At 39.3% G+C, this 14,712-nt stretch overlaps 2 protein-coding genes and 1 long non-coding RNA gene across 6 annotated transcripts; 1 reads left to right on the top strand and 2 right to left on the bottom strand.

Annotated features, from left to right (window-relative positions):
- Positions 1–730: 730 nt before the first annotated feature.
- On the bottom strand, positions 731–10,583 carry LOC121908440 (RING finger protein 212B-like). 4 transcript variants are annotated; one of them, XM_042428459.1, is made up of 13 exons: positions 10,432–10,583; positions 9,112–9,233; positions 8,907–8,959; positions 8,713–8,787; positions 8,325–8,431; positions 8,130–8,232; positions 8,012–8,040; positions 7,883–7,923; positions 7,736–7,760; positions 7,554–7,620; positions 6,839–6,896; positions 6,669–6,699; positions 731–877 (listed from the first exon to the last, which is right to left on the bottom strand). In XM_042428459.1, the coding sequence occupies exons 2-13, from the start codon at positions 9,209–9,211 to the stop codon at positions 814–816; spliced, it is 753 nt and encodes a 250-aa protein (XP_042284393.1). In that variant the 5' UTR covers positions 9,212–9,233; positions 10,432–10,583; the 3' UTR covers positions 731–813. The 4 variants fall into 4 exon arrangements, with proteins under 4 accessions (XP_042284393.1, XP_042284392.1, XP_042284395.1 ...); XM_042428458.1 differs by lacking the exon at positions 731–877 and adding an exon at positions 6,222–6,554 and having other exon boundaries at positions 10,432–10,575; XM_042428461.1 differs by lacking the exons at positions 731–877; positions 6,839–6,896 and adding an exon at positions 6,222–6,554 and having other exon boundaries at positions 10,432–10,580.
- LOC121908441 lies at positions 884–2,650 on the top strand. Its single transcript, XR_006099234.1, has 3 exons — positions 884–1,269; positions 2,058–2,149; positions 2,563–2,650. It is a non-coding gene; the product is annotated as an uncharacterized LOC121908441 (long non-coding RNA).
- A 1,215-nt stretch (positions 10,584–11,798) lies between the features above and the next one.
- LOC121908439 (zona pellucida sperm-binding protein 3-like) lies at positions 11,799–14,073 on the bottom strand. Its single transcript, XM_042428457.1, has 10 exons — positions 13,964–14,073; positions 13,697–13,863; positions 13,519–13,622; positions 13,318–13,406; positions 13,037–13,217; positions 12,844–12,949; positions 12,622–12,707; positions 12,163–12,254; positions 12,006–12,082; positions 11,799–11,933 (listed from the first exon to the last, which is right to left on the bottom strand). Exons 1-9 carry the CDS (start codon positions 14,028–14,030, stop codon positions 12,018–12,020), a joined length of 957 nt encoding a protein of 318 aa, XP_042284391.1. The 5' UTR covers positions 14,031–14,073; the 3' UTR covers positions 11,799–11,933; positions 12,006–12,017.
- Between the last annotated feature and the right edge of the window lie 639 nt (positions 14,074–14,712).

The following is a 14,712-nucleotide window of genomic DNA, read 5'->3' as shown; positions in this document are numbered from 1 at the left end:
TTTAATTCTATTCTGTACATTTTATTCCCCACCAGGAAGGTCTAATGTTGATTCAAAGCCTAATCCATACTGTTCACAATAAAATTCTTGTGGGGAAATATTGTCTTATTTGTTGTTAGCTCTTGACTTAAAAGTATGGTCCACTATATTTATGTGAGGGAGGGAGGGCTCTTCGTCATATGGTAGGAGTTGAATGTCGTGTCTGTTTAAATTGAAGATGATGATTTTCTCGATGACAATCATGATTGAGATATTTGTTGTCCTAATTTGGATTTTCTTTATTTTAGAGAACACATGTACATTAACAGTATGTACACAAAAAACAGTTCATATCAGGGGTGTATATACAAAGTTACAAGAAAAAAATAAAATAAGAAAAAGTAATACAAATTCAAAATAATGTAGCATATCGTCGGTTCATAAGAAATTTATCAAAACAGTTTTAATTGCCTTCTTATTCTTAAGGGCTCTTATCATGGTGTCATATTGATGCAGTTCTTGATATAAATATCCAAAAATCGGTTTGGAGCATAGACTGTATACAGTCTATGGTTTGGAGTCTGCCCATCTTTTCTTGTGAATGTGGATTTTCCCAATAATAAAATTAACTGTGCAAAAAATATTTATTTCCTTTTCATTACCTCAAATGTCTTTATTCTGAAATTGGATCGTTTGATTTGGAGGTGGGGTTGGGGGGGGGGGGACTGGTGGGTGGTTGACGTGAAAATGTTTATCCTACTGCCTCGGATTTATTATACAGGCGCCTCCTCCCTCCAATCCATGGCCTGCTCTCCCGGACTGGCACACCCACCGTCACGGTGGGAGAGGCAGTCGGGCCTTCTGGGCTTCCTGGTCCTCAGCTCCGCCTCGCCTCGATCTGGCCGGACAGGGGAAACACTTCTCAGTCAAAGAACAAAAGCAACAACGGACGGACGGAGGAGGACGAAGTGTCGGCCACTCAAATTCACAGCTGAATCTGTCGGATTGGAGATTTGAGCCCTCTACGGCAGGAATCAGCCGACGCCTGAACTCCCACGAAAAGGCGACAAACTTGTGTCGCCTCGCATCTTTGTATCCCGACTGTAATCCGTCGAGTTGCTTGATAAATAAGACAAGGGTCAAACAGACAGACAGACGGTATTGTTTCCCTGGTCTTCCTCAAAACTTCGGCCATTAAAAGCGGAGTGGCAGAGGGGAAACTGAGGATTTCTTTTGTTTCCTTTTCGCTCGCCGGGACCTCTGGGGTAAAGGGTTATTTTGGCATTTTCGGTAAGTTTATTCTTATGTTTCACTGAAGCGTGTCTGACGGCGAAGTGCGCCTGTGCAGTGTGAAGCGTTTTAGTTAGTACGCCATAGAGGGGGAGAGACTGGACTACTATTGTCACTGGCACAGGGAGCAACTTTTTAGCTTTTGGTTACACTAAACCAAACATACGATGCGTAAACTCTTAACATGTATTACAGTGGAAACATTAAACAAACTGGGAAGGCCACCACATGATCTCATCGCCGCTCATCTCAGTGTGTCACGGATGACTAATACAGTGGTTTCATAATTGTTCGCCAATGTTTTTGCTACACTTGAAAATTTCTTGCGTGGCTCAAGCGACCTAAATCGTCGGCCATGGCGCAATCTCCAAACCAAATGCGCAACATTTCCTCTGGTGTCCCAAATAAAAACCAGCTCCTCTGAACTGAGAAGTTCATGGGGTTTTTTTTAAAGACACGGCCCACTCAGTAATTGTTATAGACACCTGATTCATATAATTAGGCAGTGAGAACCACAAATTACAATTAACACTGTCCAGATGTAGTTTTAAAACACTATTATTTATTGTTCTTAGCCTTCTAACAGCCAAACTGACATTTCAGTTGTTATGTTTTCAAGTGTTGGCTTAACACCTGACTTAACAAATGAAATATATTTATATTTCTTCAGCCTCTCAAACCATTATTCATTAGAAATATGGTCTGTTTAGTACTGTTAAAGTTTATAGTGTGCCAGGACTTGGGCGTAAGTATGACTAATGCATCTAACTCATTTTGTCCTTCAACAGGTTTCTGTTTGACTGTCTGCCTTTGTGAAGAGGCTACACTTATCTTTTGGGACTGAGAACTTGGAAGTGGAACAAAGCCTGACTGGGAAGGGGTGAGAAAGTAGACTGTGATGGATTTCTCATGGATCCCCATTCCCCACGCTCCCACCCTTTGCTACCAATAACCCCCACTCACACAAAACAAAAGTCAGTCACCACACTTTGGGGGAGGGGAACCCAGTCTGGACAGAGAGTATACGACTAGTTTCATTGGGAGTTCAGAATAAGGAGTGCAAAGTAGGGGGGAAGGGGAAACAGCTGTTAGATAATTGACTTTGAGAATGAAAGAGAACAGAAAGTTCTTAAAACATCATAGTCTGTACTTTTGGCTGTACTCTAAGAAGACATTTTCCTACTCCCTACAGTGATCCTATCTATGAAGTTAAAACATTTTGGCAGTTGAGATAAGTAAATTTAAAAAAAAAAAAAAAAAAAAACTAAATCAATGTTTTTGTTTCTTTTCTAGGTGAGAGACCCTACTTTCATATCCCAGATGGCAACCTACAGTGAACACAATGGAAGAACTGGACTACTTGTGGGCATGAAGGAGCCTTTTAAAGGCAAAATAACAAAGACGGAAAGTGAAGTAAAGCACGAAGCTAAGCGCTCCGTCAAGGATTTGCACCACTCTGCCAGCTCAGCCGAAAGTAACCCAAGTGGTGTGGCTAGTTTCACCACTAACCACAACTCGGTCGTGTGCTTGCCCCTAGTGTCAGAGGGACTGAAATTGGTATGGACACAGTCTGATCAGACCCGTGAACTTGATACCATCCCAGAGCTGGTCCAAGCTTTTAATTTATTTCCATACCCATCGTCTCGTGAGGTTAACGCCCTAGCAAGGGTATGTGCCCTGCCACTGGACAAAGTTAAGGTGTGGTTTATGGTTCAGAGAATTAAATATGGTATCAGCTGGTCCTCAGAGGAGATAGAGGAGACACGGCGGAAACTGTCTGTACCTGAGCTTTATGATGACTCTACTGAAACAAATGAAGAAGCCAAAATTAATAGCAAGAGCAGCAGTTGTGATGAATTGGTCATTGATGATAAGGATAATGACGTAGAGGGTGCTATCTCTAGCCTCAATCCCCAGAAAAAGAAACCAAAGTGTGAATCACCAGATTCCTGTAAACCGGCCAAACCCACTTCCCCATGTTTCAGTTCCACCCTCCCACCTCCTCAGGATTCATACTTCTACCGCCCACCAGTTGACACGCCACCAAGCACTGCAGCTGATGTCTCCCTTGACCTTTCTGGATCATCTTCACGACAGCACCGTCATGGGCGCTACAAAAAGTCTAAAGCTCAGCTTGCTGCCCTTCGCAAGAGCTTTCTCAGAGAGAACTGGCCTGCAGAGGTAGAGCTTAGACGTTTGCAGGAAGAAACTGGGTTGAGCCGCAATGACATCCGTAAATGGTTCAGCGACAGCCGTTACCAGCTTAGGGTTGGTCGAGGAAGCCTGGCAGCAGCCCAGAACTATTCTCATCTCACTGCTGTTGGGGGTAAACATGATCAACAAATTCAACCTCTTCCACTTGTTACTCAAAGTACTCGTCAACTGAATGGTGTGAAGGGCCAAGAGGGAGCTCGTAGCAATGGGATTAGAAATTCACATTTCTTTCAGACCTTCTTGACAAACAGCCTTGAGGCATTTGGGGAAAGGGTCCCTGAGGTAGATGGGTATGAAGCGACAGAGGAGCTTTCTGGTGATGGGGACAGTCTTAAAGATGAGGAACAGAACGAAGAAAAACCATTACAATTGACCAAGACCTGCAAGACTGAGCCAGATGTTCCACAGGAATCATCAGATATATTAAAACCCTCTCCCTACTCTTCCCCCTCTGGCAGCCCACCACTGACAGTCTCGCCTAATAAACAACTTTCAAACAGCATCAGCACATCAAAGAAGTCAGCCCATTCAGCCAAAGTCAGTCCCTCACAAACACCCTTGCATGTCTCAAGGGCTTCCTCATCTACATCCCCTGCCCTCACTCCTGCTGGGCGACCAAGGAAGACCAAGGAGCAGTTGGATGTGTTAAAGCAGCACTTCTTACGCTGCCAGTGGCCCAAGAGTGAAGACTACACAGAACTTGTTAAGCTTACAGGTTTACCCCGTGCAGATGTTATTCAGTGGTTTGGGGACACGCGGTATGCTGTTAAAAACGGTCAGTTACGCTGGGTTAAGGGTGTCCGCGATCAGTTCTTGGCAGAACTTGCTGCCCAGCAAAGTAGCAGTGGTTTAACTAATGGAAGTGGGACATCTACTCGGGTTGGTGGTCGCAAACGAAAATCTCAAACAAATGGAACAAGTACAGATACCCCCAATATCCAGCCTTTGGAAACATATTACCTTTCAACAGGCTCACTACATGAAAAAGATCTTGACACTCTATGCAAGAAATCAAGAATGAGCTACCAGCAAGTGCGAGATTGGTTTGCAGCTCAGGATATTGGGGAGACTGACCGAGAACCTACTGTTACTGATTAAGACACATAGACACTAAAGACTAAGTAAGAAAGTTGGTTGGGTGCTCCTCACATCCTTTGCACCAACAAGCATAGTTATGACTTGGGTTTATATTGCTTTAATTGAAGCAGGTTTGTAACATTTAGTCTTCCCAGTACAAGCCCAAAGTGAGGTTTGTGTTTTTTATATTTGCTGCATTTTCTGCTCATCCTAATATATATATGGACTTGAATTATAATTTTGTTGCTGTAAATAGGACAGTAACTTGTACACTGGTTTGCTATATTTTTGAGCTTACTATTTTTGTTTAGATATCAATACTACAGATTTTTTTAGTATGCTATTGTAGCAGTAATTTAAACTGGTTGTACTTTTGGTACCTAAGTATAGCAGATGAGTAAATGCTCTGGAAACACTTCTATGTTGATGATTTTGTTGACTGATCACTGTGTGTTCTCATTCCTTTACAGCCAATAATTCCTTATCATGAAAAGCACACTGGACATGTACACTTTAAATTGACATCTTGCACTTTGGTTTTAGAGCCTGCTGCCATTATGCTTATTAAATCCAATTCTTTCACAAAATATGAATACCTAACTAAACAGTGTCCTTCTTGACCCCTTAACAGCAAAACCTTGTATCATGCCTTTTGAAAACATAATGGTACAGAAAATACTGTTGCATCTAATTCCATTCATTTCTTCAGCATATTCCTGAAACACATTCCCTGATTCTCTTTTTGGCCATCTGTTGAAATACTTGATTTACTTTGCATCTAACTTGCATTTTACTGCACATTTGTAACAGTTAAGGATCCCAGTACCAAGAAAGCAACAATCACCTCAACATTATACAGATATTAGAACAGCCAACATTAGCTTTGATTTGCACTCATTGATTCAGTCAGTATTTTTATATCTCTTTTGTCTTAGTAGATGTAGGGTGTGACTTCATGGTTTATAGTATAGACAAACTAGATAACTGATGGGGGTCCACATACTGGGTTTGACTTAATAATCCAAAGAAAAACTACAGTTTTATTTCTGTCCTAGATTATGTATTAAAGCACAAACATTTTATGTTCAGGTTATCAGTACAGGCATTATTAGTTATTTCATAAATTTGTTGTGTGTGTGTAGTACTCCAAAGTACATCTCAATTGACATGCAGAGGGTGAAGTGGGCTTTAAATTGAATCAAGGTTAAGTCTGTGAAAATGTCTGGGTATAGGTTGGATGAACAGAATATTGATTTATCGGTGAGCAGCACTGTGTTTTGTCATTCTGTTAGTCATAAAAAACATTCATGCAAGTGTTATGCTTAAGGGAAATACCCAAACACTTTGTGTCTTCCTTTGCAGATGTTTTCAATGTAGTTTTTCCTGTTTAAAAAAAATCTCATTTGCACAATTGTGTCACTGGAAACAAGTAAAAGATTTGCCTTTATAATCATGCGTGCAAGAGCTGTTTTTGTGTGTCCAGCTGGTTCAGCTGATTCTGATTGATCAAATTCTTTTCTTTTTTTTTTTACCACAGTTAATTCTCTGTTGTGAGCAAAACGCAAGTGGCTGTGATATGCATCTGCAGAAATGGCTCAGAGATAATTTGCTGATAAGAATGTGTTGCCAGAAAAAATCATAATTATTAACCAATGATCAAATAAGATAATTTAGCAGTTTAATAACTCAACAGAAGAGCAGTTGTGAGATCAGTACAGTAACATCCATATAGGCTTAACAACTATAAAACACCTACACACTCAGCAACATACAAGACATTTAATCATTTGTGCCAACTGTTTCTGAACAAAAACAAATCCTCACCTTCCACAACATGTGACAGTCCTGATGAACAGATCTATAGCTAATGACTGCTAAACTGACAAAAATATCCCCAGAACTGTTAGTGCCCATTTCATTAACGCCTTGGTGACAGTATTGATAATCCACTCATAAACTGGAACGGGAAAACATTAGGAGTCTGGCGCTGAGTTCTGAGGATGACAGAAATGGACTGACTGAGCAATTACATGAGAATCATCCTCCCATCAAAAGAATTATGTGATCCAATGTTTTTTAACAGACATTATTTGGAAATAATTTCTTACCTTGTAGGAGTGCTTAAGGAAGAAGGTGTTCCTTTTTAAAACAGGGAAGAAAAAGGATTGTGATTTAAGATGGAATGCATTTAATTTTTGAGTTGTTTAAGCATAGTGTATCCACTTCAATCACAGAACCAATGCTAGAGCTATAAAAGTGTGTTTGCAACGGCACTTACTGTGTCCGTGTTCATGAAGAGGACTATGACTGGAACGAGAGGTTGCTGATCCAGGAGTCTGATTTTTTAAAAAAAAGTGTTTTCTTGATTTTATACAAAAAGTTAAACCAAACTATTCTTCTCTTAACTCTTCAAGTTCAGAATTGAATATTCAATGAATACTATGAAGGAATCAGTCTATGAATTTGCAATTATTGTAGGTGAAAATTCATACTTGACCTTGGAAATAGAAGTTTAACCAAAAAAGAAATGTAACTCAAGGTCTGTGTATTTGCTTTTTCAGAAACTTTCAACTACATCTCTGTCTTAATTAGTAGATGAATTTGCTCTGTTGTCATAGAGACGGCATCTTTATAACAACTGAATTCCATCCGCTGAGGAAGACAGAGATGCAGTTAAAACGTCTAGTGCCAGTAAAAGTGACCAAATGTACCTTGAGTTAGGATTTTTGTTACGTCAAACTAATAATTTTTTTCGATGAGGCACCTAAAAAGTTCAGGTTTATTTGTATAGCACAATATTATACAAAAACAACTCAAAGTGCTTTCCAGAGTGATTGGATTATTGTGAAACTTTGATTAAGTTACAAAATAATCAAAGTATAGATTTAAATATTCATCTTGTATTAAGTATTTTTTGAAAAATACATTTGGTTCTCAAACCATAACAATCATTTCGGTCTAATTACATGCAGCCACTTAAATACAAGGCTTACTGTGAGGGAGGAGAGACTGGGACCTCTGTCTCTGGCCAACCCCTGGGACTCTGCTGAACCTATGTGACTGAGACCCAGACAACAATATTTGAGTACAAGATGTTGTGCAAACCTTTTATTACACACGATGATATAGCAAATAAAGAATGAAATCCACTAGAACATGACAATGTCATACATACCTTATAGGTCTTGAACGAGGGGTAACTGGTAAAAGAAAACACACACACACACACACACTCCTCATCAACTTGAATCCAAAAATATGAAATTGACTATCAATTATTAAAACATTACTGTAACAATTCACCTTTAATCACTTGGCTTACCTGGGGAAGTGACAGCAACAGGGAGTGACATCCTTTGAGTACTGTATGAGACAAAAAAATAATTCAAAACTTAATACTAGAAAGTTTGTTATCAAGCATGATAGTACTGAAATGTAAACTGGCTTTTACCCATCTATTTGAAATTGTCCTGGAGAAACCTGTGGTAAGCAGAAAGTGTGCAGTCTAAATCAGACATCTTTCTTTTGGAAACATTAACTTCTTTTCATCAGACTCTTAAAACACTTACCCTCCTCTGAGAAAGAGGCTTTTTTAATTCTGCAGTCTCTCTTTCCAGCTCTGAAAGTTTCTTTTTTAAGTGAGCATTCTCTCTTTTCAGCTCCGAGAGTTGCCTTGTGATAACAGACATGGGAAGAATAGCATTGCAATCGGGGGGTAATATTTATACAGCCACGGAAGAATGATAAGAAACTACTGAATTCACCTGTAACCCTGCTCAGTGACTTCCTTTAGACGCCTTTCCAGTTCAACAGACTTATGCTTGAAGTGCGCTGTGACTTTCTCCATCTGTGTTCGCTGAAAAAGTGCAATCTGAGGAGTATAAAGACCCTATTATGAAATATTCTCTCAGTAAAAAAATTAATTAAACTGTAAATCAACTTTGGCTTTTGGATAATAGTTCAGAGATTCCCAAATGATCTTATGCTTTTAATCTTGTCAAATATCACTCTAGCTGACACAATCTCTCGCTGAATTACTCACTGACTGGATATTAGTTGACTGACTGCTCTGACATTTAACATAGTGGTGTAGCAATTAAAAAGGACAGCAGTGTGGGAGCTTGGGGTGAATGCTGCACAGAGGAGACAAACCTGCGATATGTGCTCCATTCGTGATTGGATGAGCTTCACAGGATCTTGGAAAAACACTTTTTCCTGTGGCTTCATCTAAAAAAGAAATTTGTGCAGATATAATGCTTTGGCCATGTAAAATAAGAAGGTCATTCTCTTTTAATGGCATAAAGTTGCAGACAGTAACTTGCAGTGAATATGTCAAACTCACCAACCTCATCTGTGATGGGCAAATAACTGCAGCTGGCCCTACAAACACTGCACTGCTCTGAGGGAAAAGGCAAAATCACAAGAGGCATAATTAGCCCGAAACTTTCTGTCACACTGGTTGAAATTTTACAGGTTATGTTGAAGAAGTGAAGTTAAAAGCTGAAGTAAATAAAGTTAGTACGCAGAGCAGATAGAATACAGCAGTCTTACTAGATGTGATGCATGCTTCACAGCAGATGTGGCCACAGCTGGACACAGCAAACTTCGATCCTCTCTTTGTGAAGCACTGGTTACAGTGGAACCAGTCCATTTTTAGACCTAGTTTCCAAAATCTGCAAAAATCAACACAAGATCACAATACAGATATGTGATTATCTCACATTAACCAAAATGAGCTGGCTAGTCTATTCTTTTGTATCATTACCCCGACTTTACTGAAGTAGGTCAACAATAACCTTGCATTTCCTATGGTCATATATCAGAATCTCTCATCTTTATCAGGTATTTCCGCCAGGTATATAAAGATTCAAAGGATTTATTACTGTATTAGCATAGTAAGTATAGTATTACTTTTGGTCTGGGGCCATTTTTCATACTTTGGCTTGGCCTTTTAGCTCCAGTTACAGAGTTTTTTTAAAGTATCACATAGAATATTTTAGTCCATAATGTGCTTCTGACTATGTGGCAGCAGTTTGGGGAAAGTCCTTATCTGTTTTAACACGTCAGTGCCCCCGAGCACACAGTTAGGTGTTTGATATGAGGCAACTTAAGTGGCCTGAACAGGACCTTGATCTCAAACCCATCTAACACCCCTGGGGTGAACTGAAATAAACGCCTGTGAGCCAGGCCTTATCCCTGAACATCAGTCCCCCCACCCCCTATCCATACACACACATCATTAATGCTCTTTTGGCTGAATGACAGAAAATCCCTGCAGGTTACAAAATCTTGTGGAAATGCTAGAGCTCTTGAGGCTCTTATGGCAGCATATCAATGCCCACAGTTTTGGACTGAGATGGTCAGCAGCCACATATGGTTGTAATATTCAGATGTCCACATACTTTTGGCCATGTAGTGTTCCAGTAAGTGGACAGACCATTTTCATTGAAGACATTTTGACTTTTCAAAACAGGAAAAGTAACTGTTACAGGAGTAAATAATAACATTAGCAACAGCTCTATCCCATCAATTTTCCCAGTGAGTCAGGTCAGCAGTGAACATGCACAGCACCATTCATATCTCCTGCTTTGACGGTCAAAACGTCTGTTATGGTAAGATATTATTAAGCTTGTTCTGACGTTGACTGACACACGCGCGCGCGCACACACACACCCTAGGAGTACAGCGCCTACAGCAGTCAACAGATAGTTATATTCATCCACAATGCTAAAGCTACTGTTAGCTACAACACATTGCTAAATTCCCTCGTTGTATTTGGCTGTATACTGACATACATGAGGTCAGAAACACTGAAAACGTCCATGAATGTAGAAAATATGTGCTCGTTCATTTTCGTCATGTGGATAATACCTGTGGCCCGGCTCAGAGGGAGTAAAAGTTTTAACATGACAGCCGAGTCAGGTCATCGTCATTCCCGCCTCTGCGTGCCCAGCAGGGGGTCAGTGATGCCGCCTCCAGCACTGACAGGCAGGATGAGTCCAGTCCCTGCTGCCCTGTGTGTGTGCGCGCGCTCAAATGTTAATACGCTAATTAACTACTTTTAACAGCAGTGATTTAATACAGAAGTGTCCGCTTTTTAGTTTAAACGTTTTTAAATCAGGTCTCTGATCTTTTGTCAACCATTTATTTAATGAAATTGAGTTTTCTAGTGAATTTTTGAGAGGCTAATTTTAGCACTTTTAGATATTTTTGAACCAATCATTTCAAGATGTTGGATGTGCCTGGAAATTAATATTGAACTGGAAAAAAAAAAAAAAAATCCATGTACTCCTTTTTGACTTCAAAAGATGGATATAATTAAAACAAGACATATTGGGTAGGACATGTCATTTTTCTATTTCTCTTCAATGCTTGCCATTTTAGTTGTGCTGCAGATATCACGGTCATGTAAACCACCAACACACCCAAGGACACCTGTTGCACCACATGTCATGACCTGCCATGTCTCCACTTCCAAAATAGATTTTATAGCTTAATCATTAATCTTTAGCAACTATACTAGTAACATTAATGCTAGTTTGAGAGTGGATTACAGTGGATCAGCTTGCATCTGAGTGAGTGTGGGCTATACTGTAAGACGGAACAAGGCAATTTAGAAGTGTCAACTTATAGTGCATCAAGTTGAATAAAATAATCCAGTCAATGCATGTTAGATAACCCTTATTGAGCCATAATGTTAACATTGACTTTAGCCTTGGAAGAGACACCTGGAAGGAGAAGCTACATTGTGGTTTTGAATCAAGACAAGACTGTTTTGCAGATATTAAGTTTTCAAACGTGGGAACAGCAAAAATACTTGTAAATCAAAACCTTTTGCTACAAATAACCCTTGTCTAAGGTTGACAGACATCCAGGGCAGATGTAAAGCAGACGTTAATCATTAACGTGTGGAATACTGCAGAATCAGTGATGTTTTGGACATAGTACATTGTTATCCATATTAACCATGGCAGTGATGGTGCAATTAGTAATGTTTGCAGCTCACAGCCCTTTACCATGCAGATGTTCATAGAGGATGAGGGAAAGTGAAGCTCATTTGTCACCTTTTGATTCATATTCAAAATGCTGACATGTTTAAAATTGAGCTGCATTTAGGTTGTTTAAAATAAAAAATCCCACCATTATCCCTTGTAATGACACCCATCTGTAAAGAGAGTTACCCAGGAATAAGATTACAGTTGGCAAAGAATAACTTAATTTGAGCATTATTCAGAGTGTGTAGTTTGAATACATCTTTAATGGCCACATTACAATCTGAAATGCAAGGAAAAGGACACTAAGCTTTCAGAAGCTTGTCAAATATAAAAAGCCACTTCAGACTAAAGGAGCCAGTCCATAAGATGGATTCATTCCTGTTGGGGACAACAGATGTTAGTGGAGGCAGTTAAGGATAAACATTGCAATGTAAAAATCAAGTTGCTTACATGGAGGATACTTCAGGATTTCCCATCAGTGATGGTCATTGGCCCAAGAACTGCTGTTTGTACTACTCCATGTTTCCCTGCAAAAAAAAAAAAAAAAAAGAAAAGATTAGACCAGCAAAACAAGACTAGTCAAATACAGCAGATATTGTGCAAATACCTGATGCTACACTCCTCATCCTCCTGGACTTGCAACTGGACTCACAGCAGTCACATAGATTGCTATATGCAGGGTTATCCAGCAGCTCCCAGCTGAGTGAAAATAGAGACTGATTACTTATGATTTGACTTGAGTGGTACAAGTTAATTGAATCTTGACATTAGCTCAGGCTATGGATCCAACAGCTGTCAGTTAGCAACAAATGGGCGAGTTAAAAATTTCTCAGTGCTGAAAGCCATCCACATAGAACATGTGCATTCCTAATAATTTATCTTTACAGCTCTGTATAAAACTGATTTTACAGTTCCAGATACAGGGATAAAACTACACAGTTGTATACAATGTTTAACTTGTCATCAGAAGCCTGAACCCAGATTCCATGCATCAATACTACCAGGGATTAACAGATAACATTCAGAGAGAAAACCCCACACTGATAAATGTTCTAGGTTGTTTTACCCATGCTCTTTGACATAGTGACAGGCCTTTTTAGTGTTGTCAAGACCAGAGGGATCCCAAGCCACAAGTTTGCAGTGGATAAACACCTGTTGAGTTGAGATAAGTGTCACTCTGTAATCCCAGTGTTTAGACAGATAGTAATATTTGATTTTCTTCCCTTAAATAAAGCCCTGTATCCGATATATCAAAAGGACATTTACAGTGTATAGAATGATTGTTTACCTCTTCTCCAAGAGCAAACCTAAAGGCTTGAAGGGATAAGTGGATTTCTGATGATTTTTGCCTCACTTCAAATTTTGAGCGTGATGTCCTGCTGTCCACAAGGCATCTGTATGTTATAAAAACATAAGTGTTACTACAAATGTCTGGACAAACAGTTCCATTAACTAGTGCTTATATATATTTTCAAAAGTACCCCTTATTAGTGATTATTGGGTATAAACTGCTTTCAGGCTGCAGCTCCGGTGTGGTTGCAGCTACACATTCCTCAAGAAGCAGCAGCAATGGCTGATGGGTATTCTGCTCCACACTAGCCATGATGGGGATAAAGGAGCCCAGAGGAAAACTGGTAGATACAGCCGGGCCTGAGAAGTCATCTACAGCAGCAAATCCAGAGCGCGTTAAGTCACAGAAGCTATTGTGGCAATTCTGCAATTTTCATTCAGGTTATGTGTGATGTTTTATCTGAGTACCCACCATTCATAAGTCCAATGTGGAACACTAGATCTGCTTGACCATATGTATTAAACACTGGGTCATAGATGAGTGGGTGCCAGTCTTTTGGCCTGCACAACATCAAAATTACAGCAGTTGCTTATGTTAAATATGCATCTGTATAACACAAGACACTGTTTTATCCTTTATACGACTAAATGTGGAAGCAGTATGAACACCTACCTCTCATAGGCACACACAACTTGATGGGTGAAGGGTGGTATGAGGGAATCAGGAGAAGAAACATAAGTCAGATCATTGGTATACACCATCTGATTCCCAGAGACCTACAATATTAATAAGTGTTACTAAGTTGTAGAGAATAAAGCTTAAAGTGTCCAGTTATAAGTAGTTTACTCACCATTCTATTGAAGTTACAATCACTGAGATCCACATTGAAAACTGCCTCTCTAGCTGAGGAACTGGTGGGAAAACAGTTACCCAGGCGGAAGAGTGAGGTATCAGCCTGTGATCTGCTTTCTGTCCACACCAGCGACACATAATCAGGCATGCAGTCCAGTTTCATGTCTGTAAGGGATACAACAAGAAGTCAAGTTTGAGTAAAAGACGAGCGACAGTTTGAGTAAAAGATTGTTAAAACATCAGTTTTAATGATGGAATATTATACCTGCATATACTGAAATGGCAGCTGCGAGGCTCAGAAGCAGTGCACCTTGCCAAAAAAAAGCCATCATGACTGAACATGCACTACTGACACTGCTGCTGTTTTTATTCTGACTGGGGGACATCAATTAAGGAAACCTCTTTCACCTGGTGCTTGTCAGCAATGTCAGGTGCAAAGGTTATCAGACTAATTACAATGACCTTGGAGAGCAACTAACTACATCCCAGATATTAGATCAGTCTCATTTTGATATGTTGTAGCTTGATCTTTGGTATGTTTAACATGTAGCTGTAAATCTGAGGATTATCCAGATATCACATTTTGTAGAAGAACACTTTTTTTTTGTTATAAAAATTTTGAAATTATAGTGACACATTTTACAAATATACATAAAAAGTATGTATAATGTAAATTAAAATAATTATTCTACAGATATGCAAAGTCAAGATCAGGAATCCAGACTATGTAATTATATTTTTCTTTACCAATGTCCTTGCAACCATGCAGTAAACAGTAAATGCAGGTAAAATTGTGAAGAAAAAAAAAGAAGAGGACTTGTATATTCAGGTAGTAAAATTAATTTTATATATATGGAAAGAAAGAAAAACAGCAAGCTCCATTCAAATGCAAGTAAAAGTGGTCCAACTCTAATTCTTTACTACATACTGTATATGAGTGAGAATCTGGGGTTAAAAGAAGAAATCACATTGACTTGGACATTTTCAATATTGATTTCATATAAATTTGATATT

This window comes from Thunnus maccoyii, chromosome 12 (assembly GCF_910596095.1).
Source record: "Thunnus maccoyii chromosome 12, fThuMac1.1, whole genome shotgun sequence".
Lineage (NCBI taxonomy): Eukaryota > Metazoa > Chordata > Actinopteri > Scombriformes > Scombridae > Thunnus > Thunnus maccoyii.
Note: the sequence above shows the minus strand (reverse complement) of the source record. Positions and strands in the feature narration are given on the sequence as shown.

Bases quoted from the DNA above. Each gene is read 5' to 3' on its own strand.
- LOC121908440 (XM_042428458.1), bottom strand. From the start codon at position 9,211: ATGGACTGGTTCCACTGTAACCAGTGCTTCACAAAGAGAGGATCGAAG. The intron at 7,621-7,735 runs GTATGTATGACA...TCTGGGTCTCAG, and splicing joins CCTCGTTCAAGACCTATAAG to TCACATAGGTTCAGCAGAGT. The intron at 6,897-7,553 runs GTAAGCCTTGTA...TTAAAAAATCAG, and splicing joins CCAGTCTCTCCTCCCTCACA to ACTCCTGGATCAGCAACCTC.
- LOC121908439 (XM_042428457.1), bottom strand. From the start codon at position 14,030: ATGATGGCTTTTTTTTGGCAAGGTGCACTGCTTCTGAGCCTCGCAGCT. The intron at 13,218-13,317 runs GTGGGTACTCAG...TTGCTGCTGTAG, and splicing joins CCACATTGGACTTATGAATG to ATGACTTCTCAGGCCCGGCT. The intron at 12,950-13,036 runs GTACTTTTGAAA...TATAACATACAG, and splicing joins CCAATAATCACTAATAAGGG to ATGCCTTGTGGACAGCAGGA.